The sequence below is a fragment of the Peromyscus californicus genome, unplaced genomic scaffold (assembly GCF_007827085.1).
Source record: "Peromyscus californicus insignis strain IS unplaced genomic scaffold, ASM782708v3 Scaffold_4__1_contigs__length_199733344, whole genome shotgun sequence".
Lineage (NCBI taxonomy): Eukaryota > Metazoa > Chordata > Mammalia > Rodentia > Cricetidae > Peromyscus > Peromyscus californicus.
The window spans coordinates 82,695,823-82,722,882 of NW_026294562.1; the positions used below are offsets into that span (position 1 = coordinate 82,695,823).

The following is a 27,060-nucleotide window of genomic DNA, read 5'->3' on the forward strand; positions in this document are numbered from 1 at the left end:
AGTTGATGTCAAACAATGAGGGGGTAACCTGGGCACAGACAATCAAGTGGAGAATGGGGTTATACTGCCAGAGCACTTCTATGGGAAACTAGAAGCCTGGGCCAGATCCTTCCCAGGGCCTCCAGGGAGCCGGCTCTGCTAAGACCTGGATTCTGGATCACCAGGCTCCAAAACCGAGACAATAAATTTACACAAGGTAGGGGCTGGAGAGATGGCTCAGTGGTTAAAGACATTTGTTGCTCTTGCAGAACACCGAGGTTTGGTTCTCAGCATACATGGTGGCTTACAACCATCCATAACTCCAGCTCCAGGGGATCTGACAACCTCCTTGGGCATTAAACATGCATATGGTGCACATACATACATACATGTCCACAAAACACTCAAACCATAAAATAAAAAATCTTAAAAAACTTAAATAGCTTAATGATTATTTTTTCCAAGACAGAGCTTTTCTATGTTTGGGTTTTAGGCTGGTTTTGAATTCCTTATGTAGGCCAGGTTGGCTCTAGTTGATAGCAACTCTTCTGCCTTCTGAAACTGGGTAACTTTATAAATAAAGACATTTGTTTTGGCCTAAAGTTTTGAAAAATTTATTTTAATTTCGTGTGTGTGTGTGTGTGTGTGTGTGTGTGTGTGTGTGTGTGTGTGTGTGTTTTGCTTGGATGTATGTACACATGCAGTGGGTGCTTGGTGTCCCAAAGGTCAACAGATCCCCTGGAACTGGAGTTAATCATGGTTGTGAGCCACCATGGGGGTGCTGGGAACTGAACCCAGGTTCTCTGGAACAGCAACAAAGTGCTCCTAACCACAGAGCTTTATCTCCAGCCCCAGCTCAAGGTTCTTGGGGTGCACAGTTGAGATGCTGTATCTGCTGATGGCATTCTTGCTGGCAGAGTTCTGATGGCACAGGGTCTCATGTGGAAGAGACAGGGCATGTGTATGTGTGTCTCTTTTGGCCTCTCTTACTCTTCCTATGAAGTCACCAGGATGTAGTCTTGGGGATACAGCCTCAGCACCTTGTCTGACCCTAGTCACCTCCCCAAAGCCCCATCTCTGCACACCACAGCATATTGAAACGTGCAAATGTTTGAAGGGCATGCTCAAATCCTAGCTGAACCACAGCAGTGTCCTAATGAAATACCACTCAGATGAAGACAAAGCTTTTTAATCCCCCGGCACCCAATGCTCACTCTGCACTCCTCAGAACAGTTACCATTGTGATTTCTGTCTCAGTGACAAATATTACCTGTTCTTGAATTTCATATAGTTGTGAGCACATACTCTTATGTCTGGTTCCTTTTTCTTTTCTCTTCCTTTCCTCTTTCCTTCTTCTTTCCTTCTTTCTTTCTCTTTCTTTCTTTCTTCTTTCTTTCTTTTTCTTTCTTTCTTTTTTTTTTTGGGAAGATTCTTATATACCCCAGACTGGCCTTGAACTTGCTGTAGCCAAGGATGACCTTGAATTCCTGATCCTCCTGCCTCCATACCTCCTTTTTATGCAGGTCAGGATATCAAGAAACCAAAACTTCCTGCATGCCAGGCAACCAACCCAGTTACATCTCCAGCTTATTTTAGTTTTTTTTTTTTGCGTATCCATTGTTTATGAGTTTGATACATCTTATTGAATGTAGTAACTATATTTCATGCTCTTCACATTGACTCATAGTTTGGCAATATACAAATATGTCATGATTTGTTTGTATATTGTACCATGGTTGGACATTGGGTGGTTTTCAATTTTGGGCTTTTACAAATAAAGCTATTGTACACATTCTTGCATCCACACACTCATTTCCCCTAGAGAGGGATTGTTGGGTCACACAACAGATGTGTTTTGCTTTAATAGAAACTGCCACATTTTCAAAGTGGTAAAAATTTACATTTTCTTTCCCTGAGCCGCATCCCAGCAGCAGGAGCGTTCTGGTCACTCTGGTGTCTTGATGTGGACGGTCATCTTGTGTCAAGCCATTCTTCTGAGTCTGTAGCTGCGTTTCATTGTGACTTTAATTTGTATTTCCACAATAGGTGAGGCTGTCGAGTTCCTTTCCACTGTTCTTTTAGGAGTGACAGGGGTTGTTGTTTCTTTTTTCTTTTTTTTTCTTTTTTTTTTTTTTTTTTTGAGATAAAGTTTCAAGTAGCCCAGCCTGACTGGAACTCCTGATTCTCCTGCCTCCAGTTCTCAAGTGCTGAAATGACAGGTGTGTGCTACCATGCCTGGTTCAACTGTGTGTGTGTGTGTGTGTGTGTGTGTGTGTGTGTGTGTGTGTGTGTTTTGTGTTACTGAGGATTGAACTTAGACCTTGGGCATACTGGGCAAGTGAGTCACACCTCTAGAGGTTAAGCACTTTTGCATATGTATTTCCCATTTGTGTTTGTCTGAGTTGCTGTACATTTTTAAAAATAAGTATGTTTAATCCTTTTCATATTGAGCTTAAATCCTCTATATAATCTGATTGGTGTTTTGTTTTTTGTTTTTTCCAGACAGAGTTTGGTCTGTGCAGTTCTGGTTGTCCAGGAACTCACTCTGTAGACCGGGCTGGCCTTGAACTCAGAGATCTGCTTGCCTCTGCCTCCAGAGTACTGAGATTAAAGGCATGGGCCACCACTGCCTGGCATTTAATGAAGTTTTATCTCACTCAAAATTTACACACACACACACACACACACACACACACACACACACACACACACCTCATTACCAGTACTCAAACATTTGAAGTCAGTTTGACTCTATTAGTAAAAGCAATTTTCTCATTTTAGGAAATGATCCCAGATCATTGAACACACGATGTTCCCACTCATGTGTACATGGTATAGCCAGGTTCAAAGGATGCATCTGCCTTTCAGAGGCTGAGCAGAGCATTTGCTCTGGACTGGATCCATAGTAGCCTCTGGTTAGCAGGTGATGGTGGTGGTGATGGGGCTTGGCTCTTGGCTGTGTCTTCCCCCAAGCTAGGCTGCTGCTGCCTGCCTTTGCCCATGGATCTGGGTGGTAAGAAGTATAGAGAGGAACCAAGAGAAGCAGCCTCATCAGGCTGTTATCCAGAGATGGGTTGCTACATCCAGCTGGGTGTTCACTGCTTACCATGTGACTGCCATATGGCAGGTTCTGGAAACCCATGGATAGTTAAGACAGTAGCTTCTTGCGGAGAGGGAACTGTGGTCAAAAAGAGTTAGGACACTGAGCAGGACATCACAGTCTACAGTGCTGAATGCCCCAAGAGGCATAGCTGGTTGGGAAAGCCAGAAGAAGAGGAAGGCCAGAAGCATCCAGATGTGCCTGGAGGTCCTTAGCTCTGGATGGGTACCAGGGACATCTTCACAGTGGAACCGATGCCATCTGAGCTGTGCCTTGACAGATAAGCAGGAGTCACTAGGCAGAAGGTGGCAACAGAAACTTCCTAGTGAGCTCGGTCTAGAGAGTATGGTGTGTTGTGGGACACTGCAAGAGAATGAGGGACTGTGTGTGGAGGGACATGGCAGGGTGATGAGGGACTGTGTGTGTGGAGGGACATGGCAGGGGGATGAGGGACTGTGTGTGTGGAGGGACATGGCAGGGGGATGAGGGACTGTGTGTGGAGGGACATGGCAGGGGGATGAGGGACTGTGTGTGTGGAGGGACATGGCAGGGGGATGAGGGACTGTGTGTGTGGAGGGACATGGCAGGGGGATGAGGGAGGTCTGGGAGGCCCCAGACACAAGTCAAAGAGCCTCCCTGCCCTCAGCCTTCAGAGTGCCCTAGTGCTAAACATTTTTTTTCCTGCAGGTAATCTGGGGGTCACAGCTTTCTGTCAGTTTGCCCTTTAGGTCAGGGGTTCTCAGTGGGTGGTCTCCGTGGACTAGCTTTTCAAGTCAGAGGAATCACAATGTCTGATCCTTCCTCACAGTTACACTTGTGTGTAAGCAGCGTGTGCCTGGCTCTTGGTGAACACTCAGCAGATATGGCATCCACTCCTTTTCTTACCTGAGAACATGTCTCTAGCAAAGAATGACCTTTGGTTCCGCGTTATTTTTCTTCAGCAGCTGGGATCTAGAAGCGAGAAGGCAAAGGAAGTGGGTAATGAGATGGTGGGGTGGGGAAGGGCAGATATTATATGTTTTTTTTTCCCATATGTGGATTTTTCTATGAGACAAGTTCTCACTATGTTGCCCAGGAACTATGTGGTCCAGGCTGGCCTTGAACTCATCTGCCTCTGTCTCCCGAGTGCTGGGATTAAAGGTGTGTCCATCTGGGTGGTTAACAGGTGGGAGGCGCAGCTAGACAAGCATACCTGAAGACCTGGGCTTGCTTAAGGAGGCTTCTAGCCTTGTTGACCTCCTGGGCCAGTATCTTTAAATCATCCCCTTCAAACAGCGGCAACTTGGGGTCCTAGGGAAGGAAAAATGGAGGTAAAATTCAATATACTAAACTGACTAGATGAGACCTGAAACTCTAAAGTCTCAGAAGATGGTTAGAGCACATTAGATGCAGCCTCTCGCCAGAGGCAGGGAATCCTTGTGGCCGCAGCTCACACATCTCCACCTATCCAGGCAGCCACTCTATACATGGGATAGTTTGAAATGAGATGCTCCGAGAGCCAGCATCTGGAGGGGAGGGGTGCGGGGAGAGGGGAGAGACCAAGGTAGTGTCCACATTTCAGTGAATTTGGCTCTTCCCTGGGCGCATGAGGAGAAAGTGGTATGTATGTGTCTTATCTAAACTGCTGGTCAGTCAGTAAAGTCACTTAAGTCCTTTCTCCACTTCTTCTAGTGAAATAGAGTCTCATAGGAATGTTTCTGAAGACATTGACTACTAAAACTCCAGAGCCCCAGAGCTCTGAGATTGGGAGAGCCGGCGGCGGCGGCGGCGGCGGCGGGAGGGCAGCTGTTCCCCCTGTGTGGGCAGAAGCCTTCAGATCTGTGTGGGGGTGCACATCTGTAATCCCAGAGGGAAGCAGGAGGATCAGGAGTTCAAGGCCAGTCTCAATCACGTAGCGAATTTGAGGCCAGCCTAAGCTACGTGAGACCCCTGTCAAACACCTAAGGCCTGGGGATCTGGAGATGTAGGTCAATGGAAGAATGCTTCCGCAGGCCCTGGACTCAACTTCCAGTACTCCTGAACAACAGAGATAAAAGTTAAACCCAGGCCTGGTGGCACATACTTGTAATCTCTGTCCTGGGGAAGAGGAGGCAGGAGGCTCGGGAGTTCAAGGCTACATAGCAAACCACTGTCTCAAAAGGGTCTATCAAAACAAAGAGGAGTTAAATATGTGCACCATTTCCCTGCTGAATGGGAAGGGGCTCCTTGGGACCTTCGGCTCCTCAGCGTTTGTTGTATAGTAGTAGCTAACCGATGACATCATTCCATGCTGCTTAGATGAAATGAACGTCTGTGTTCCAGAGAATGAGCACAGGAGTCCACAGGAGTTACAGTACAGTCGTTCTGAACCTAGTCTCGGGCTCGGCTTCACCCTTCTTCTGACTTTGGGCACACATTTCAACTTCTTGAGCTGTTTGTTTATGCAGGGATGAGGATGTAAGAGTGGCTGATCCAAAGAGGTCATCGAAGTAAAGTGATCGTCCCATATTGTAAACACTCAACAGGTCGAAACCGGTCTGACCTAACCATAGCATTCCCAATCTGTTTCCACCTTCAGGGGGAGTTGGCTTAGTGGGAGAGCCATGGGAAACATGCCCCTCTTGATCAGCATTGTGTGTTACAAGAGCAGCAGAGATCTCAGGCAGAAGGAAGCCAGTACCTGTGGAGGCTTCCTGAAGTCTCTCCAGGAGACTCACATTTATGACTGGTGACCTACCCCTTCCTTGATGAAGCCTCTGGTGAGCAAGCCATGAATCCCGCTGAGGGTGTCCTCACTCACAGGGCAGTGGTAACGTCCTCCGCTGAGGGAGGCCAGCTTCCTCAGGAACTCAACTGCTGCTCTGGAGGAAGAACAGAGGCCCAGGGACTCACAGAGGCCAGGAAAAGCAAGCAGAGCCCCAAGCCCAGTGGAACTTAAGTCTTGTGGAGCTCAAGGGAAAGCAGCCTGGCTAATGGGCCTCAGCTTGTACCATCTAGATCACTGTTAGGACCATCAAGGACACTCTCAGGCGTGGTATACACATCCACCACTAGTGTCTACTGTGTGAAAGGCCTACAGGGACACGAATACGGTCCTTATAGAGTTCATAGTTGAGTCAGAGAGAGAAAATATGTACCCAAGTAACCAATTTTATTAATAATAAAGTTTATTTTTTTTATTGGGGATTGAACTCAGGGCCTCATACATCTAAGTATATACTCTGCCACTGAGACATGCCTTTAGCCCTCAGGATAAAGGGTTCTTTTTTTTGTTTTTTTTGTTTTTCGAGACAGGGTTTCTCTGTGTAGCTTTGCGCCTTTCCTGGAACTCACTTGGTAGCCCAGGCTGGCCTCGAACTCACAGAGATCTGCCTGGCTCTGCCTCCCGAGTGCTGGGATTAAAGGCGTGCGCCACCACCGCCCGGCTTGGATAAAGGGTTCTTTAAAGGGGCTGCATCTTGTCTAACACAAGTTCTTCTAAACGACCATCTGTAATAAGAATTGTTCTATCAAGGTCAAGCCAGTTTAAAATGCCAGCATGGAGGGGGAGGGGGTCCAGAAGGCCTCCTCCTGGCTGAGGAGCTAGTGAGAGTTGGTGGCTAGTCGGGGAGGGAAGAGTTGCTTCTCTTAGGGTGTGTGGCCACGGGTAGGCTGCCAGGCCCCAGCAGATGGCCCCCTATCCATGTACATTCAGGCAGCACAAATTAGACTCAGTGTGCTATCTTAATAAAAAAGAAAGATGGGGCTTGAGAGAAATGGTTCAGGGTTCAGATCTCTTGTCGCCTTTGCAGAGGACCTGGGTTTGAGTCCTAAGATCTACAGGGCAGCTCACAACCATCTATAACTCCAGTTCCGGGGGCATGAACCCCTCTTCTGACTTCTGAAGGTACCAGGCACTCTTGTGACAGACATACCTACATGTAGACAAAATATTCCTACATATACGATAAAAAAAAATAGTTTTTGTAGAGGAAGAAAAACCATGAAATTGAGAGGGACATATTGTGGGGATCTAAGGGAAGTTGGAGGTTGGAGTTGGGGGTAGGTGTAATCATGCACGCATACACGGATGAAGTTTTCAAAGAATAAATAAAAATATTAAAGACAGTGCTATGATGGTGTTTTCTTTTCTAGTTTCCCCAAGTATTCATAAACGTTTTCCCCAAGTAAAGAAGGCCAGAAGGGAGAAGACAACAGGAATCATGAACTAGGGTGCATCAGTTCAAGGGTGCAGAGTGACGTAAGATCGGTTTGTTGCTTGGTCAGTCTGGGGTGGGGAGAGGGTTGCTGCTCTGTGGTGTCCAGGTCACTAATTAAAGCAATGCATCCCTAGTTCCTGTGTCTAAGGGAGGCCCTGGCTCAGTGGAGGCTCTCAGGCCTTTAGACATGTAGCCTAGGAGAAGCAAGTTCAGCTTACTACAGTTGCTCACCTGTCTGTGCTCGTCAGGGAGATAGTATGCACTTTGACGTCTCTCCCCTTCCACAGCCTTTGCACAGTGTCAAGAATAAGGCTGCAGCTTGTGTCTGGCTTTCCGTCAGTTAGGAGGTACAGGCCTTGCATATCCTGAAAGCTGAAGGCTTTCTAAGAGAGCATAGGGAGGTAGTCAGACATGGGAAGGGAGATTCGCTGGGAAGGACAGAAATGGCCCAAAGGAGGAGACTCTGTCCCCAAGGAAAATGTGTCTGACAGGATTCTACAATTGCCCATTAAGATTATGATTCTGGGCCACCAGGACAGCTCAATATGTAAATTGCTTTCTATGCAAGCCCGGCAATGTGAATTTGATTCCTGGAACCCATGTAAAGTTGGAAGGAGAGAACTGACTCCATGAAGTTGTCTTCCACACATATGCCATGCCACGTATGCCCACACAAATCATATCCCCCACCACACACAATGAAAATAAATTTTAAAAAAGATTGAAATTCCACTTCCAGCCTAAGATAGAACAAGGGAGCTGCTGACGGTCAGGAGGGGGAGCATGGACCACTTCCTAGCTTGTTAGTCCCAGACAAGCCACCCAACTTCCCTAAGCCTCTGTGTCTTCCTCTGAAAGTGAGAGCCCTGTATCACCCGACTATTAGGAGGATGAGATGAGGTGACATGCTGTAGGTCCCAAAGCATCATGGGCTACTGGTATGGGGTGGCACTGTTTGTGCTACAGGGTGGGGATCAGTGGCAGCACTTGCCATTAAAGCGGATAAGAATGAAGTGTTCCCGTGGGCTTGTAAGCGGGTCACCCACTGCATAGCCTCGTGACACGCTGATTCTGTGGTCTCCACCAGAGTGTTCTGCCATGGCTTCAGGTCCTTGGCAAAGCTGAGCAGGTTAAAACTGGAGAGGAAGAAAGAGAAGGGGGCAGAGAGAGGAAAAACGATTGGTAAGAACAGGCCAGTTTGTGCTGATGTTGTGGAAGTCACCTCTGTGAGGACTGTTCACTTGAGGACTCTACATGAGTCCCAGACACTGAGAAGGGAGAGAGTACCCCCTGAAAATGCTAGATGCAAATGTAAGGACATTAAGATGCTGCCCTGGGGCAAAATACAGTGCTCTTTCCTTCTCCACAAATGATTCAAAAGAGCATTTCTCATTTCTAAAACCTCTCTACCCCTTGGAACTGTGAGGAACTGGAAGTGTGCTCAGCCTGGGAAAACGGGGAACTGCCCTCTAATCTTCCTGACCCTACCCACCCCTGTCACCTACCTGTCACAGTGCTTCCTCAGCTGCTCCCAAATCAGCAGAATCATCTCTGTCTTCATCTGCTGCAAGTGGGGGCCCATGGAGCCCGACGTGTCCAGCACGATGCACACGTTGCTTTCCAAGATGGTGCCAAACAGCCTGCGGCTCCCTGCTCCAAGGTGGGTGGCAGAGGCAGGGAAGGGGCGAGATGTTAGTTTTCCTCATGGTCTCTACAAAATACCAAGTCTCGTAGCACCTACTGCCTCCTCCATAACCGGTCACAAATTCTCCACTGGGAGATGGCGCTAGAGAAGTCAGCTGTCCAAGGGCTGACTTGAGATTTGGGAGATCAAGATTTCATCTCTGGGGACTGGAGAGAAAGCCAGGGTGAGGGACTGAATGGAGACACCTGTGCGGGATAGGTGAGACATAAACAGAAGTTGTCCAAGGCCTGGGGACTCATCTCAAGGGGAGATCCAGAGGGCTAGCAACTTGTCCAGAACCTACAGCTTACAGACTAGGTTCTGTCTTGGTCCCCTAATCCACACTTCTGCAGTGGAATGTTGTTCTGTATGCTTTGAATATGTGTTGCTCTGATTGGTTAATAAATAAAACTCTGATTGGCCAGTAGCCAGGCAGGAAGTTTAGGCGGGGCAAGCAGATGAGGAGAGACACAGGAAGAGGAAGGGTAGAGTCAGGAGTCGCCAGCCAACACAGAGGAAGCAAGATGACAAGGCAGAGCTGAGAAAAGGTACCAAAGCATGTGGCTAAACATAGATAAGAATTATGGGTTAATTTAAATGTAAGAGCTAATCAGTAATAAGCCTGAGCTAAGGGCCAAGCAGTTATAATTAATATAAGCTTCTGAGTGATTATTTTATAAGCAGCTGCAGGACCACGGGGCCTGGTGGGACCAGAGAAACCTTCCTACTACACACTTCCATCTGGCACCCTCTAACTTTGGTCTTCTGGTTGTACAAGGCTAAACAGAAATGACAGTGGGGAAGTTCGGCAAGTATGTGAGATGACCAATGTCATGAACATTGGTGTTTACTGGGACAGCAGAAGAAAACTGACAAATGGCTGGAATATCAACTAGCCACTCTCCATGATAAGTGGACCAAGTATGTTGGACCTTGGTGTGTGGTGATAGTCTATTTGTGCTGAAATATGATATTTTATTTGTATGTTAGTAAAGTTTGCCTGGAGGTCAGAGGTCATAGTGAAGTCATAAACAGAAGTCAGGCGGTGGTAGCACACGTCCTTAATCCAATCACATGGCGGGCAGAGTCTCTGTGTGGTCAAGGACATAGTCAAGGTGGTGATATGCGCCTTTAATCCCAGTACCAACCATAGAGACCTGGAGGTCTGTATAGACGGGCAGTGATGAGGAAGTGATGTGGCTGGGTTCAGAACCAATGAGAAGGCAGAACAGGAAGGCAATAAAAGCACAGTTTAGACAGAAAGAAGCTCTCTCTGGGAAAGCTACAGCGTGGTGGTAGGTTAAGGCTAGTCATGGCTATTTGCTATTTCTCTGATCTCTTTGGCTATTACCACTGTATTTGGCTCTGTGTTTCTTATTTAATAAGACTGTTTAGAAATTCATCTACATTGGTGCCCAGGGTCTTCCAGGATTCATCTGGGTGTCCCAAAGCAATTCTGTCATACAGAAGATAAGAGGAAAGCCAGCCTGAAGCTGGCAGGGTGGTCTATGAGACTGGCCAGCCAGTGGTCAGCCCTCCAAGGACCTCAACCACAAACATTTAGAATCTGATGGCAGGAACATAGTGTGAGCCACCATGCCCTGCCCATTTTCACCTTCCAAATTTCTCATGCTCTGCCCACTTCTCTGCCTACGTAACCCAGGCCAGCTCTCTTCATCTCCCCAAAGAATAGGACCAGATAATGCCTGTTCTGCTCTATCCCCCAAGAGTTTATCATCCACAGAGCAGCAGAGGGATTATTGGAAAAGCTGACCGATCATTTTCTACTATGGAAAATCTGCTAATGGCTTCCTGTTGCTCTTAGTGACATCTGTGCCCTAGCTGCATCTCTCTCTTGTGAATGCTCTTTGCTTGGCTCCTCCTTACCACACTGTCCTCTTCTTTTCAGTCTTTGAACTCAGAGTTGCCCCTTCCACTCAAGGCCTCTGCCCCAGACTGCCTTTCTTCTACACATCACTTCAGGGACACTTTCTCTGAGATGACACTTTCCCACCTAAGCCAACTGCCCCTCACAGTGCTGTACCGCGCCCCCACTTGCCCTGCACTTATCAGTGTTGCCATATCACACTTGTTTGTGACTCTTTTGGATAACAGCTCTCTCCTAGACCACATGATCCATGAGCTCAGGAGCCCTGTTGGGACTTGCCTTCTATCCTCTCCCACACACCTGGCAGGAGTTCAACACTTCTTCATTGAATGAATGAGTAAACAAATGAATGAAGTAACCCCCCCGGGTGAGTTTGTGTGTCTGAGTCCTGGGGACTGAACGTGTGGCTTTGTACATGCAAGGCAAGCACTCTGCCACTAAGCCATATCCCTGGCTCTCAGGTGAGTTCGAGGTACAGGTGTTTGGGTGTGGACCTGTGTGTGGGGTGTGAGATCCTTGCTACAAATGATGGCACTCAGTCATCAGCTCTTCCAAGTGGCTGGTGTGAGTTGAGAACAGGGAACTCTACTTCCCTTTTGCCCTGCCCTAACCCATGACCTGTCAGTCACCTCTGGAGATGGGAAGAGGTGCTTTGGAAAGCAGCACTCATGGCCACACACTATGACCACAGACTGTTTAATACATAACCCCCATTTCCTACTACCTGGCAGCAATGGTCGGAACTAGGACATCCTCAGTCAGGTACAGGGAAGTGATGGAGGTATTCAGCTCTGTAGGTAGCCTGGACAGGCAGACGCTCCCTCTGGGTCCCATCCCACACTTCTGTCCCCTAGCCCCTTGCCTGACCTCTGGACCCAGAGCTCACTGATTCAGTCCAAGGAGAATCGGCTTGGAAAAACCCACTGGCCTGACAGTTCTTGAGGAGTTGGCCTTGAAGGACTGACCCTGAAATTCCGGGGTTAGCCTTACCTCTCTCTCGGGCTCCTCCCACCTTTCCAGGCTGTAGTCAGACTCACCAGACAGCAGCCACTGCAGCCTTTTCACATAACACCTCAGCATCTTCTCCATGCACGTGATGTACTCCTCCATTTCCCGCAGTGTCCACCGGATGTGCTTAACCACTCCCTGGGGGAAGCAAGCAGAGGCTGATACACCCCACCAGTGATGGTTCACAGTCTCAGAACCCCTAAAATAGTTTATGCCATTGAAATAAACAACTCTCCACATATTTCTTTAAATATATATTTGTTTGTTTGCATGCTTCATTCATGAAGCAGGGTCTCACTGTGTGGCCCATGCTGGCCTTGAACTTATCATCTTCTTTCTTCTGCCTCCTGAGTCCTAGCATTGCAGACACAGACCATCATGTTTGGAATGGTTTTATTTATTGAAAAGTTATTTTTCTTTTAATTTACTACTAGATTCCATGATTCTGTGAAGGAGTGGAAAATAGGATAAGGGTGGATGACAGAGTCACCGGAGTAGTAAAAACTACCTCATCTCCAAGTTTTAAAATAGAAAAGCCTTAATCAAGGGCCAGAAGGTCTGTATATTTCAAATGGAAAGATAACCTCAGACAGAGAGGGGTCAGCATGAGAAATGACCCCACATTCTCTTAGTGGATAGTTTTTAGGCTATTTCAGTTTCCTCTGATGTTGATAACATGGTATCAAAGGGCGAAGTGGGAAAGAAGCCAATTTTAATTTTCTACTGAATGCACTTACTGCAACCTCAGAATAATGGGAAAAGCACCTCTCACACAGAAAGCAGAGAAGGAACCTGCCCCTCCTGCCATCCTACCAGGGCCGCCTCGGCCAGTGTTGGGGCACTGTGATGGTGTGAGGGGGAATGGCTCCCAGAGGGTCACATGTTTGAATACAGGGCTCCCAGCTGGGAAGGATTAGGAGTGTGACCTTGTTGGAGAAGGTGTGTCCTTGGGGTAGACTTTGAGGTTTCAAAAGCCCATGTCATTCTCAGTTAGCTCTCTCTCTGCCTCATGCTTGTGGTGTGAACTCTCAGCTACTGCCAATGCCTGCTTGTATGCTGCCATGCTTCCCGTCACAATGGTCCTGGACTCTAACCCTCGGGAACTGTAAGCCCCAAGTAGACTCTTTTCACTACAAATTGCCTTGGTCATGGTTTTTTTTTTTTTTTTTTTTTTTTTTGTTTTTTTTTTTTTTTTTTTTTTTTTTATCACAGTTACAGAAAAATAAGACAGGTACCAACTGCTTTGGAGTGGCTACTTTAGCCACTGCCTGTGTGCTTAATATCTGCTTCTGGGTCTTGCATCTACTCCAGAGTATGACCTCAGACCGTGAGGACTTGGCTTTTTCTTTTTCTACCAGAATTCTGTGTTTTCCATCAACTGAGGGAAGGCCTACTTTAGGAAGTGAGGCTGTATCAGGAGTAACAGATGTCAGTGTCCCCTGACCGTCTCTCTCTGCCACTGGCAGCTGCCAAAAGTAATGAACTGGGGGATGAGGAACACACACACATCGTCACTTACGTGGATCTCTACACTGGGGAAGAGAGTGCAGTGTTTGGCTGCCCTGCGTGCTGACCTTTGACTTCCACAGTGGGGCCCGAGACATCTGGAGAGCTCCAGCTTCAGTTTCTTCAGCCCGCAGGTGGCTATCCACTTTAGAATAAAAAGGTAACTCTGGTAAGGTAGGCCTACATGAGCAGCTGACTCACAGGTCAAAGGTTTTTGTTGGAAGTATACTCCTGGTCCCCTCCAAGCATCTATTATGCTCCTGGTCCCCTCCAAGCATCTATTAAGCTCCTGGTCCCCTCCGAGCATCTATTATGCTCCTGGTCCCCTCTGAGCATCTATTACTTGCAAATCCTCTCCTCAGCCCTGGGAGAGAGATGCACAGGAATGGCCGACAGGGAACCCAATGCACTGAGCATACACTTGGCCTTGTTGACTCTGGTAGATGTTATTGATTCTTAACACCCAGCACAACCTTCTATTATAATGGTTGGGTTTAAATGGTCTAAAGTTCAGACTCTAAAACCAATCAGGATAACCTCAGTCTCTTCATCCAATGGAGAGATGTCAGGATGTAGGCTCCAATCCATTTGAGCATGATATCTAGGATCAACCCAGCCAGAACCAAGGCCAGACTGTCATTGAATGGTTGTGTGGAAAAAGATGATATGAACTAGTAGGGGGATTTCTGTTGCTTATACCCCCAAAGGATCTGACATCAATAAGGACTATGACAAAATACACTTTAGTTGTGCCTCATATCAATCTTATGAGATAGGCACAATGTCTTCCTTCATTTTATTTATTTATTTATTTTGGTCTTTTTCTTTCTTTCTTTCTTTCTTTTTCTTTCTTCTTTCCTCCCTCCCTCCCTCCCTCCCTCCCTCCCTTCCTTCCTTCCTTCCTTCCTTCCTTTCTTTCTCTTTTTTTTGAGACAGGAGTCTCTTTATTAGTCCTGGTTGTCATGGAACTTGCTATATTAGACCAGGCTGACCTTGCACAGAGATCCGCTGGGATTAAAGGTATACACCACTTGGCCCGGCTTGATTTCACTTTACACAGTGAGACTGAGTGTAGTTATGTGACTTCCCGATGTTACCCAGCTAGGAGGTAGCAGACTCTCTGAGATTATTACCATTACCGTATGTGTTACAGTCAGCAGCCATTCTTAACAGCTTTGTCTTCTTTTCCAAGTACACCCACCCTCCCAGAAGCCACGGTTAGTAGAAGGAATCACTAAGGGGCGTGTGCTGACATGCATAACAATACCTCTCGACTTGAGCAAACAGCATCCTTCCTGGGCAGCTCAATACAAGAGTTAGCCCTTCTAACAAACTTCCCTTGAGGGTACCTCTTGGACATAGAACCTAGGAGAAACACAGCAGTGTTACCACAGATATGTCTCTACTTTCCTCCCTTTCTCATGTCAATTTCCCTGCCAGTCAAATTCATTGCAAATTATTTAGGTATAATTTGCTGGAGATGTGGAAAGCAAATTATGAGGATGAGGGCAGGCTGCTCAGGGCTCCCCTTCTCCATTTAGCAAGGAATCCAGCTAGGATGGGTACTGTGATGGCTAATCTCCATTGTCAAATTGACTGGATTGAGAGCCACCCAGAAGACACGGCTCGGCATCTATCTTTGAGGGAACTTCCGGAGAGATTTGACTGAGGAGGGGAGAGCCGCTCTGAATGTGGGTAGCGCCATTGCGTGGGCTGCAGTTCTGGTCAGAATAAATGGGGGGAAAGGGGGAAATACCACCATTCAGTTTTCTCTGCTTCCTGATTGTAGGCACAGCCACCTTGTGTCCCTGTTGGCACAGCTGAGAGCTTTTCCCTCCACAACTTTCCATCAGGATGGACTATAGCTCATCAAATCGTGAGCCCAAATACAGTCTTCCGTTAGCTGCTTTTGTTTGTATTTTGTTATATGAAGAAGAAAGGTATCTAATATAGGTACCATTTCATAACAACCCAATGGCAGGTCAAGGGAAATCTTTATTCCTCTCCTAACTGTCCTTGGGGCTCAGGAAACTGCCTCTCCCGGAAGGCACCAGTGTCCAAAGACCGTGAGCGAGCCCACCTGCACATGTCCAGTCTTTGGCTGGGAGAACTGAGCTGTTTAAGGACAGGCCTGCTCCAGAGGCTGAGTCCTGAAGGAGATAGATGGGGCTACTGTCCTCATCAGGTTGCCCAGGGCCAGGAGCTGTTCAGATGCATATATTGGCTCTAGCTTACCCACACTATTCCCCGAGTCTGTGCTGAACACAGAGAGAGCTGTATCATCTGCCCCGGGCTTGGCCTTCCTCCTCTGTTCCACCATCCCTTCTTTCCCAGGATGAACTGCAGCTGGAAGACAGTTGAGTTTTGGTTGGGCTACTCTGTAGGTCCTACTGATAAAGCCATGTTGCTTGGCTCTCTCTATTTCAACTAAGATCTACGCTGGGCATGGGATTCTCAGGCTCCTCGCTCCCATCTCGGGTTCCTTGCCCTTGTCTGGACCAATAATAGCTGGAGCTACTCTCTCCAGGTCCTGATAGCTCCTGGACACAGTGTTAATGCTTAGTGTGCCTGTTAAATTTCCTCATGGTCCCCCAGGTTACAGACGGGCTAATAAGAAACAGAGTGGAGACTCCTGGGCTTGCTGCCCTGAACCACAGTGCTAAAAATCTTTTTCTTTAAAACAAAGATACATAGTCTCAGGTTTATGAAGTGAGTACTTTCATAAAAATAGCTGTGACTTCTCTTGATGAGTCCCTTTTGGACTGAATCTTGTCAGTAAAATCAGCAAATAGGGAGCTGACTGCTGAGGGCTGATGGCTACAGGCCTTATGAGAAGCATCTCGGCTGATAGGCTGGCAGTCAGTCAAGCATCATCATCATTTAGTCACTTTCATTATTAATTCATTCCTCAGTGGTACCTGAGCTGACCCTCCACCCCCACCTCTCTGCTGCCATTCCTTACCTGAAGAGATGCTTGCTTTGCCACTGGGGGGATGACACTTCAGAGCTTTCATTTGGGGGCTCTTGTCGCCATTCAGGTCATCTCTAATGTTCTAGAAAACAGGCCATCTTTCCCATCAGAGGCCTGCTGCCTGTGGCAGGCAGTTCCCCAGTCACCCTGACCTCAACCTGCCAATCAAGAATGTTTCCAGGGAGGGATTGAAGAGAGTTAGCACCTCAGGCACATTTGGCCCACCTTCTGCGGCAGATTTCACAGGGGGCTCTGGGTTTGGGAGTGAAAAGGTGTTTAAGTGTGAGCTTTCATACATGTAGTATAAAAGGGCACTAGTGGAGCATTGGGTGTTTGCCAGAACATTCTTTACTAGTTTCCTGATTCTCTTCCTACTAGACTAGATTTTCTGGGCCTCCAGCATGACAAACAACCATTTAGGTAACTTCGATGCTCTAATTTTGTTGTTCTTTTGAGACACAGTTTTGAGGCTTTTGCTGGCCTGGAGCTTGCTGTATTGACCAGTCTGGCCTTGAACTCATAGAGATCTGCCTGCCTCAGTCTCCCAAGAGTTAGGATTAAAGGCATGTGCCACTCTACCTGACATTTCTATGTCCTCTTGGGTCCCTCAGTTTTAGAGGAATTCTTCCCTTACTGGGCATACATAGAACATAGTAATAGTTTCATAATGTCAGCAGAGGCACCAGGCCAGCAAAGGGATCCTTTTGTGAACTGTGGTGAAAAGGCCTAGATGCCGTCCCTCCAGGGAGTGCTCAGCCTGTCAGGAGGGCCCAATAGAAGCCATGGTACAGCCTAGCCCTCCTCATACTGAGTCAGCTATGAACTACTGAAGGTACTAAAGGAAAGCCCTGAGATGCTGGGGTTCTCCCAGAACTGGGAGATATTAAGAGGGGGTGGGGATAAGCCTGGGATGTTGGGCTTCTCTGAGTGAAATTCTGGAATGCCTTGGAAGTGCAGCCTATGGCTAAGCTATATATGCCTGGGATAGACTTGCCCATTCTGAAATGTGTGTGTTCACTAGTCAGCAGCCTCCAGGGTTCACTGACTCTTCTGCTCACAGGGCTGAGCTGTGTCCCCTCTAGAAGGCCCTCTGACCACTTAGGTGAGCAATGAATATTTTATGTAAGACACGTTTGATGCCCATGAATGATGATAATCCCCAGCAGGCTTAGGCTGAGCTTTGGGAGTCCTGTCATACCCCACTAAGCTTGGTCTGCAGCAACAAGGTCCTATTAGCGACTTACTCTTTCCCCCACAAACCCTTCAGGTTGAGCTACCACATGCAGAGGAGGAGGGTATAGTTCCACAGAGATCCTAGAATGAGGCTATGGAATGAAGCTGAGGCATAATCAAAGTACAGGGGAGTAGGAGAGCCATAGGTGCCCCCTCTAAGCTAAGAGGCAGGTCCTCTTTCCAGTGGGCCCCAGGGGACATCCCTCCCGGGTCTCTGCCCCCACCAGTGTTAGCCCTGGGGCCTGGCCCAGTTCTTTTAAGAGCTAGGAAAGACAAGGAGACAAGCTGGAAACAAATCCTCTGTGTGTTATTAGGGAAGGGAGTCAAACCATTCTGGCCACCGAGGGGGCTGTGGGCTTGGGAGGACAGAGATTCTTGGACGAACTTTGCTTGAGCATCTTTGGCTTGTCTTTCTGAAGGGCTGCACTTTGCACTTCTTTTCCTGAATGGTTCTTCAGGGAGGCCACGAGGAGGGCACACTGCAAAGGGGGTTGGGTGGTTAGCAGCACACCAGCCACTGTGGGTAGATAGACACACATGCACAGCAGGACAGAATCCTCTTGATGCTTCTTTCTGCTCAGAGAATGCAGTTTGGGGCTGTGGATCAAGCTTATGAAGAATAAGGATGCTCTTATTGTATTGGACATTGAGCAAATTCACATTTGGGGTCTCAAGCCTTCAGGCCAAGAAGACATGCTAACATCATTTTATACCCAGCTCTTACAGTTTGAATATGAAATCTTTCCTGCTGACTCATGTATTGAATGCTTGGTCCTTTACACTACTTTGAGAGGTTCTAGAAACTATAGAAAGAGGGGCCTTGCTGGAAGAAGGTTATCTGGAAGCAGATCCTTGGGAACTGGATCGCTCTTTGTCCCATCCTCTCTGCCCCAAAATCAGCTGCTCTGTTCCAGAACATGTCCCGGCCATGATGCTCAGCCTCACCTATGTCCCCAACATGATTTTCAGCCTCACCTATGTCACAGATTCTTCCCTCGGCTTGGATATGGGCCCTACAAACTCCCTGTCTATTCTAGGCTTGAACTGCTCCAAATCTCTGCTGTGGAATAACCCTTTTGTACACTGTGAAGATGTGTTGCTCTCATTGTTAATAAAGAGCTGATTGGCCAATAGCTAGACAGGAAGAAGTTAGGCAGGAAAGCCAAACTGAAAGAATACTGGGAAGAAGAGGGTGGAGTTGCCAACCAGACACAGGGGAAGCAGGAGATGAACATGCATGCCATGATGAAAAAAGTTACCACCACGTGGTAGAATGCAGATAAGAAGTATGAGATAATTTAAGTTGTAAGAGCTAGTTAATAACAAGCCTAAGCTATTGACTGAGCATGTATAATCAATAAGTTTCTGTGTCAGTTATTGGGGAGCTGGTGGTCTTCACAAAAAAGTCACCTACAAATGGTACCCAACTTGGGGCACCTACATCCACATAAGACTTGAGAAAGCTTAAAAGAAGGTTCTAAACACACACACAAAAAGAGGCAACGTGGCTTCCTAGTCTCGTGTCTCTCATGCTGGCTGCAAAATAGAGACATGTCTCCCAACCGCTGCCTGCAGACTTGAGTTGCTCATGCGAGCCCCACCAGCATGAGCCCTGCCAGCATGCCATGAGCTAAGCCATGTGGTGGGTTTAAGATTTTGCTCATGAAGACAGAAAAGATTACAGGTATGCAGTAAAGACAGATCTAGATGGAAAAAAAAACTCTAAATGAGTTACAGTGTGTTTAAAAATGTACATAGGCTTGAGAGAGAAAAGAAAAAGGGTGTAGATAGCCATACAAAAAGAATAGTTTAAAAATAATAAAGTGCTTAAAAAAGTAGTAAAGTAATATAAAAGAAAAAATCCACGTAAAGATGGAAAACACAAAAGGAGTCTGAATCCTGTATGTTATTGTGCTGTCTTTGAAATTTTTTTTAATTTTTTTTTTCAACAGGGTTTCTCCATGTAGTTTTGGAGCCTGTCCTGGATCTCACTCTGTAGACTAGGCTGGCCTCAAACTCACACTGCCTCTTGAGTGCTGGGATTAAAGGCATGCACCACCACCACCGAGCTGTCTTTGAATTTTTTGATTGCTGATGAACAAATGATAGCTGCTGGAGACATTGGGTTGTGAAGGCTGCTGGATTAAAGCAACCTATATATTTTAAAATTGTCGACCTCAAAATGAAAGTCAAAAGATGTGTTGCTTCGGGGAAGAGGTTGTGCTTTTATTCCCACAGAAAAAGAAAGGCTGTGGACTTGTTCAAGGTTGAAGATGATCAGGTTTAATTGGGGAAAACCCCCTGAAAATTCTGGCTACAGACATAAAGAAATCAACCTAAAAAAACCTGTAAGACATGTAATGTATATTTTACCTGCTCAAACATAAAACAAAAATTTATCTTTAACTGACTTGTACACTCCACACATTCCATACTTGTGGTAATACAGATATGCATGTTATCTTTGAAAGTTTATGTATTTTTAGAACAAGGGGACCAGTGAAAGACACCAATGAAAATGGATAGCCCAGATGAGCCAACATTTCAGAATGCCTCTGTTGTAGTTTCCTCAGAGTTCTGCATCCAGAACAGCTTCAATGCTGCTGGTTGAGATGATCCAGCCTAACATACTACTCTAGCCAGGGCTTAACCATTATCCTGAATATTCTCAGGGTCCCCCCAAAATGCCAGCTCCCCCAGACAACAGGAAGCAGTCTAGAGAAAATAACACCCACATTCTCAGAAGATAGGTTATGGATGCTTGCCATCATTTAAGGGGGGTTGGTTATAAATTTGTGTTGGTTATGGTCAGGGAAAAAGTTGAACAAAGGAGTTAAATTCAAAGATCTTTTTCTAAAGGAAAAAATTTATAAAATTTTTATAATATAAAAATCAAAAGGGTAGATTATTGAATCTACTTTAATCCAAAAAGCAACTATTAAACTCAAAATACTTTCTATTGTTATGGATTTTGGTTTATTAATACAAATTTAAAGTTATTTTTGTTATACTATATGTGTGTTTCTACTCTTGTTTGGGGTTTTGTGCTTATGCAGCTCATTTTTTTCCCCCCGAGACAGGGTTTCTCTGTGTAGCTCTGCGCCTTTCTTGGAACTCACTCGGTAGCCCAGGCTGGCCTCAAACTCACAGAGATCCACCTGCCTCTGCCTGCCCAGTGCTGGGATTAAAGGTGTGTGCCACCACTGCCTGGCCCATGCAGCTCATTTAAAAATGTAACGTATAATTAAGAAATACAAGTTAGTAGTTAGTTATCTATAATAATCAAACTTATAGTCATATTAGTTATGTTTTCAAGGTTAAACAGATAATATTTAGATAGGCAGATGTTCAAACACTTCAAAGACCTACAGAATATGGCATTTAAGATGTTTAATAACCTGAGGCTTTTCATGACAGTGAGATATGTCTGCTCCTGGCAGCACCAATCTACTTAAATGAAGATGAAGGACATTGAGAAAACTCCATATGGAGTTTATTTTCTTTATGGAAAAGGCTAGCCATTTGGGCAAATAAACTGCTCTTTCTTAGACTGCTAACAGTATGCTGTCCAAACTGGACCAGCAGGATGCAAAAGGGTGTGACTGCCAAATTTTGCAAAAACAAGGTAGGACAGTCCTTCAAAATGCCCTGCTTTTCAGAAATGTCTGTCAGATATGCTAGGCCTATAGGTCAAAGATGGATGCCCCAATGTTACAGAAGAACTCTGGGTGACTGCCCAGGCAGCCAGGTGTCCTTGTCATTAGGTACTATTACATCCTTCTGGAGTCTTTGATAGAGTTAAAGAATAAATAGTTAAACTTATAGTTTTCATTAGTTATGATAAAAAGCAAATTAGATATAAAACTTTAGACTTATAAAGATAAGATAGATAATAGAGTATTTTCTCCAAATTTTTCAAATATAAATGAACTGGATATTGGAACTGTAACTCTTACTTGATAACTGTTTTTGTTATATATAGTTTTACTATGCTAAAGTTAAAACATTCCTTTTTAATTAGACAAAAAGGGGGAAATACTGTGGAATAATCCTTTTGTACACTGTGAAGATGTGTTGCTCTCATTGTTAGTAAAGAGCTGACTGGCCAATGTCTAGACAGGAAGAGGTTAGGCAGGAAAACCAAACTGAAAGAACACTGAGAAGAGGGTGGAGTTGCCAGCCAGATGCAGAGGAAGCAGGAGATGAACATGCCATGCTGAAAAAAGGTACCACCACATCGTAGAGTGTAGATAAGAAATATGGGTTAATTTAAGTTATAAGAGCTAGTTAATAACAAGCCTAAGATATTGGCTGAGAATTTATAATTAATAATAAGTCTCTGTGTCAGCTATTGGGGAGCTGGTGGCCCTGACAAAAAACTCTGCCTACAAATCTCTATCTCTACCCCTTATCTTTTTCCATCTGCCTTCAGGCCATCCTCATTTGTTACCTCATAGGCAAGGCCACCTTTCTCTTAGCCTTACCCCCCATATCCACCCACCATAGACTGTTCTACATTCACTTTCAGTTGATCAATGACACTACTGTCTGCTAGTTTCCCTAGAGAAAACCTTGGGGACTACTTTAGGTTTCTTCTTGTCCTTCGTCCTGTATGTTCCATCAGCTGTAAATTTGGTTAATGCATCTTTAAATATTCTCCTGTCTGTTCCCTTATTCCCACTCTCATTGCTCCTGGCATGATTTGGTCCCTTTCCATCTTTCTAATTTCACCTGTACTACTCAAATCTCCTTTGGGGAAGTAGTATTTTAAATGAATTTTGAGTAACAAAGTGCAGACCATGGATGATCTAGGAAGGAATAGCAGGCAGAGAATACAGCAGTTGCAAAGACTGAGATTAGGGCCTGGGGGGGGGGGGGGGTGCATGCCTTTAATCCCAGCACTTGGAAGGCAAAGGCAGGAGGACCTCAGGTCTACAAAGCAAGTTTCAGGACAGCAAAGGCTGTTACACAGAGAACCCTGTCTTGAAAACACACACACACACACACACACACACACACACACACACACACACACACACACAGACTGAGATTAGGAAGGGGCTTGGTGTATTGAAAGAACTCAAGAGGACAGAATCTATAGCATATAGATCAAAATCCCATGAAAGACAGGAAACAATGTTCCACCTGAAGCCTTGGCTGTCAGTGGATCTAGACATGGAGAGGGAAGCTGGTGTGAGCTGATTTGTGTCTCCTAAGACACATTGCAACTGGTAACTGCAAATGTGACCTTAAAAATAATGTCTATGTAGCTGAAATTAAAATTTAAGTCAAGATGATGTCATATTGGAGTAGGCTGAACCTTTTAATTTCATACGACTAGTGTTCTTGTGAGAGAAAAGACCAACACAGAGGGCAGATAGCCATGTGGAGATGGAAGCATAGGTTGGAATTACGTTTATACAGCTGATGAATGTCCAAACGTGGACCAAACTTAAGAGACAAACTTTTGACTAGGTCTCCACTTTGGCTATCTCAGCTGAGTTTTAGCAAAGAATTTTCTCAGTAAGTTCAGCAAGGCCACTCTCCCCTTGATATCCATACCACCCCTGCTTGAGTTCTAGGTCTTTGGATGGCCTTTAACAAGAACCTCTGAACCCTTGAAGCCTAATCAACTCCCTCCTAGAGATTTTCTACCCATTGACTGCTCACTGTCTACAAATCCCCAGCTATTTCAGCTGTGTTTGGGGTTCTGTGTTTGAACTGTCTCCCCTATTGTAATAGTCTTAGAAGCCTTCCATGCCATTTATAATAAGCATCCAACACACTTGTTTTTCATCAAAACAAAAGGGAGGCAATAATAAAGACCTCTACTTACAGTCTACCAAAGGAATATGGCCCTGCTGCTACCTTGATTTCAGAGTTCTAGCCCCTGGAAGCACAGAAACATAAATGTGTTTTTGGTCCAAACTACTCTGCTTGTAGCATTTTGTTGTGGTGGCCATGGCAGTTAAACACAGGTACCACAGATGTATTAAACCTGACCCACGGCATACCTTTTGGGAGTAGGTGAGGGCTTTTTCTATCTCGGATATGATAGCACTGATGTCATCACTCTCATAAATACCTGGAAACAAAAGCACATCTTGAGCAACAGGGGAGGGTGTGGATCTGGGCAAGTGTCAACATCTGCATGCATGAAGGCCACGGGGAAGTGACAAGCCCAAGGGGCAGGATGGGACTACAGTGGACTGAACTAACCAGCTCCAACCCTGTATCATCCAATGGTATGTTGTCACCAAGAGTGTGATGTAGCACGAATCTTAACAGGTCTTATTAATAAAAGGAAACCCAAGGCCAGTTATTGGGGTGAATGCTGGAAGATCAGAGAAACAGAACAAGCCGCAGCCTCACCTCACCAATTCCTCAGCTGATCCTGTTTCCTCAGACTGGAAGTCTCTGAGTCCTTACCCAGAATGAATCTCAGCTGAACTGCTGCTAAAAGCCTTAAAGCTTAACCAGCTCTAGTTCCTGATTTTCTCGCTTTATATACCTTTCTGCTTTCTGCCATCACTTCCTGGTCTTAAAGGCATGAGTCACCATGCCTGACTGTTTCCAGTGTGGCTTTAAACTCACAGAGATCCAGATGGATCTCTGCCTCCAGAAGGCTAGGATTAAAGGCGTGTGTGCCACCATTTTCTGGCCTCTATGTCTGTCTAGTGGCTGTTCTGTTCTCTGACCCCAGATAAATGTATTGGGGTGCACGATATATTGGGGAACAAAATATCACCACAGTGTAACTGGCCATGGGACTCAGTGTCCTGGCACTCACAGGAAGGGCAAGTTAGGTGCAAAGGTTTTTGCTACTCTATGGAATGGGAGATAATGACCTATATGGTAATTATTTACAGTGACTAATTACAGTGGCTAATATCTGCAGTGAACATTCCAGTGTTGCTCTCGAGCAGGACTCTAGTATTCGGCAAGTACACTGGGCATTAACGCTGACTTGTCTGGGTTCAGCTTCTGTCCTTTAGGCTGTGGCTCAGCTACTCATCTGCTGAACAGGGCAGACAGTCCCCTCCTCCACAGAGTTATGGTGAAGGTCAAGTTATATAGTGCACGTAAGATGCTTCAGCTGTGTCTGCCATCTCACAGCTGTTCACAGCTAGGCTCAGTCCCTCCCACATTATTGTAATGATTTTTGCATATTCATATCATCTATGCCATCACTTATTTCATATATTTTAATTTCATTTACTTCTTGTGTTTTTAAGACTACTTTAAAAAAATGAAAATTTGTCACAGCCAACAAAGTGAAGTCAGCATTTTTCTAAAATGTTAAAAGAAGCATGTAATTATCATAACCATTGCACACACTATATATATATATATATATATATATATATATATATATATATATATATAGAGAGAGAGAGAGAGAGAGAGAGAGAGAGAGAGAGAGAGGGCACAACCTTGCTTCATATACCATCTACAGCTATTTATGGGTTACTTGTGAATATACCACACTTTGGGAACTATAAGTCTAAGGGATCTTTACAATGTGTTCTAGATCTGATGTGTGTGTATGCATGAGTGTGATATTATACACACACACATATAACACTCACATATCAATATGGGGCATCTATCATGGGGATTTATGCACGCTAGGTAAGCACTCTACCACTGAGGTCACCCTCAGTGTTGATTTCTACAGTATTTTAAGGCTTTACCTTTTAAAAATTTGCAGTAAAATATACCCAACGAAAACTTCACCATTTTACTTTTGGTGTGAGTGGGTCTTGAACCTGGGCATACAAGGGACTAACCCCATCACCGAGCTGCACCGTTTGCTCATAGTCACTTTAACTGTTCCGTTCAGTGGCACTAAGTACATTCATGTTATTGTACACCCACCCACCATCACTTGTCATTTCCAGAATACTGATTAACATTGCTATTTTTTGCTTTTTGAGGGCTGGGGATGGAACCCAGGGAATGCTAAGTGTCCCCTTGACCACTGTGCTATACCCCTAGTTTCTAACTTTAATTTACATTATTTATGTGCGTGCACACGCATACATGTGCATGCCATAACATGTGTGTTAACCACGTGTGAGATTTGCCTCTCTTCTTCCACCATGTGTGATCGATCCAAGGGTTGATTTCAGGCTTGACGGCAAGCCCCTTTACCCACTGAACCATGGCTCTGCCCTCCTCACTTGATTTTTTAGAATTGTTTTATTATTTTATAGGCATGGATGATTTGCCTGCATGCAGGTCTGTGCACCATATTAGTGACAGATGCCCTGGGAGGCCAGAAAAAGGTATTGGATCTCCTGGCACTGGAGTTACAGATGGTTGTGAATGACCATGTGAGCGCTGGGACTCAAACCCGGGTCCTCTGGAAGAGCAGTCAGGGCTCTTAACAGCTGAGCCATCTCTCCAGCTTCCTCATTTAATAAATATGACTTTCACATGTTGTTTCTTGGGACTATTTCAATGTCAAGGGGATCCAGTACTGAGACGCTGTCTGGAAAGAAAGGGGCAAGGGACCAGGAAACGCCCACACACCTGTTTCTCCAAACCAGTGGAGGCGACCTTGGGCAGCCCGGGTGATCTCTTTGTAGGCAGTAGCCGTGTCCTTGCGGCTGGCGTAGCAGGCAGGGGGCGTGGTGTCCAGTCGTGGTTCACCCACGTAGAACAGACAGACATTCAGATGGAGGTCGCAACCTCCACAGGCCTCTGCCACATAGGCGCTGAGCGTGGACTGTGGGGAAGAGAGACAGGAAGTCCACACCCGAGGGCCTGGGAGCTGCTGCTCTCCCAACAGCTCAGCTGGTCATCTTTCTCTAAAAGAACATTTCTGAATGTGTGTGTCATGGTGTGTGTGTGTGTGTGTGTGTGTGTGTGTGTGTGTGTGTGTGTGTCTGTGTGGGGTATATGCAGGTGAGCACAGGTTCCCACAGAAGCCAGAAGAGGGCAATAGATCTTCTGAAGTTGGAGTTTGCCAACAGTTGTGAGCCACCTGACATGGGTACCAGGAATTGAACTTGGGTCTTCTACAAAAGTAGCAGAAGCTCTTAACTACTGAGCCATCTTTCCAGCCCCCCCCCCCAGTCATCTTTCCTGAGGCCACTGTGTGCTTGGTCCAGTGCTGTGTGCAAAGACAAAAAGACATGAGTCTGAGACACCATTTCTTCTCACGTTTTAACAGGGTCTGGCAGGGATTTGGGCCTGAAAGCCTGCTCCTGCCAACTAGGGTCTGTAAGCAGCAGTATGGATATGCTTGGAGCTTGTCAGACTCTCAGTCCCCAGCTGAGACCTGCTGAACCACGAGCTGTGACTGTATCCTAGATTCTTGTCTGTGTTACAGTGTGAGTAGAGGTAGTTTAGACACTCGTGCTGGGTTGGGGGGTGTGGCTCATGGTAGAACGTTTGCCTAGCAAAAGCAAGGGCCTAAAGTCTACACTCAACACTGCAGAAAGAAAGAAAAAAAAGACAATAAAAGAATGAACGTGGTGGTGCACGCCTTTAATCCCAGCACTTGGG

At 45.9% G+C, this 27,060-nt stretch overlaps 1 protein-coding gene across 17 annotated transcripts in view; it reads right to left on the reverse strand.

The window, feature by feature from the left end:
- Positions 1–2,712: 2,712 nt before the first annotated feature.
- The window catches only part of Mosmo (modulator of smoothened), a 137,383-nt gene continuing 113,035 nt past the window's right edge, over positions 2,713–27,060 (reverse strand). For 13 of the 17 annotated variants that reach the window (XM_052712613.1, XM_052712609.1, XM_052712606.1 and 10 more), the window contains 15 exons: positions 26,083–26,278; positions 23,562–23,632; positions 17,877–18,026; positions 16,306–16,396; positions 15,579–15,689; positions 14,611–14,708; positions 13,357–13,488; positions 11,867–11,975; positions 8,763–8,907; positions 8,249–8,393; positions 7,489–7,640; positions 5,796–5,919; positions 4,272–4,369; positions 3,965–4,030; positions 2,713–3,351 (listed from right to left, as the gene is read on the reverse strand). In XM_052712613.1, coding sequence (XP_052568573.1) covers positions 3,979–4,030; positions 4,272–4,369; positions 5,796–5,919; positions 7,489–7,640; positions 8,249–8,393; positions 8,763–8,907; positions 11,867–11,975; positions 13,357–13,488; positions 14,611–14,708; positions 15,579–15,689; positions 16,306–16,396; positions 17,877–18,026; positions 23,562–23,632; positions 26,083–26,278 — 1,674 coding nt within the window. In that variant the 3' untranslated portion in view covers positions 2,713–3,351; positions 3,965–3,978. Of the gene's footprint in view, positions 3,352–3,964; positions 4,031–4,271; positions 4,370–5,795; positions 5,920–7,488; positions 7,641–8,248; positions 8,394–8,762; positions 8,908–11,866; positions 11,976–13,356; positions 13,489–14,610; positions 14,709–15,578; positions 15,690–16,305; positions 16,397–17,876; positions 18,027–23,561; positions 23,633–26,082; positions 26,279–27,060 lie in introns of those variants that run through there. The other 4 variants (XR_008212914.1, XM_052712612.1, XM_052712611.1 and 1 more) reach the window with 4 other exon arrangements.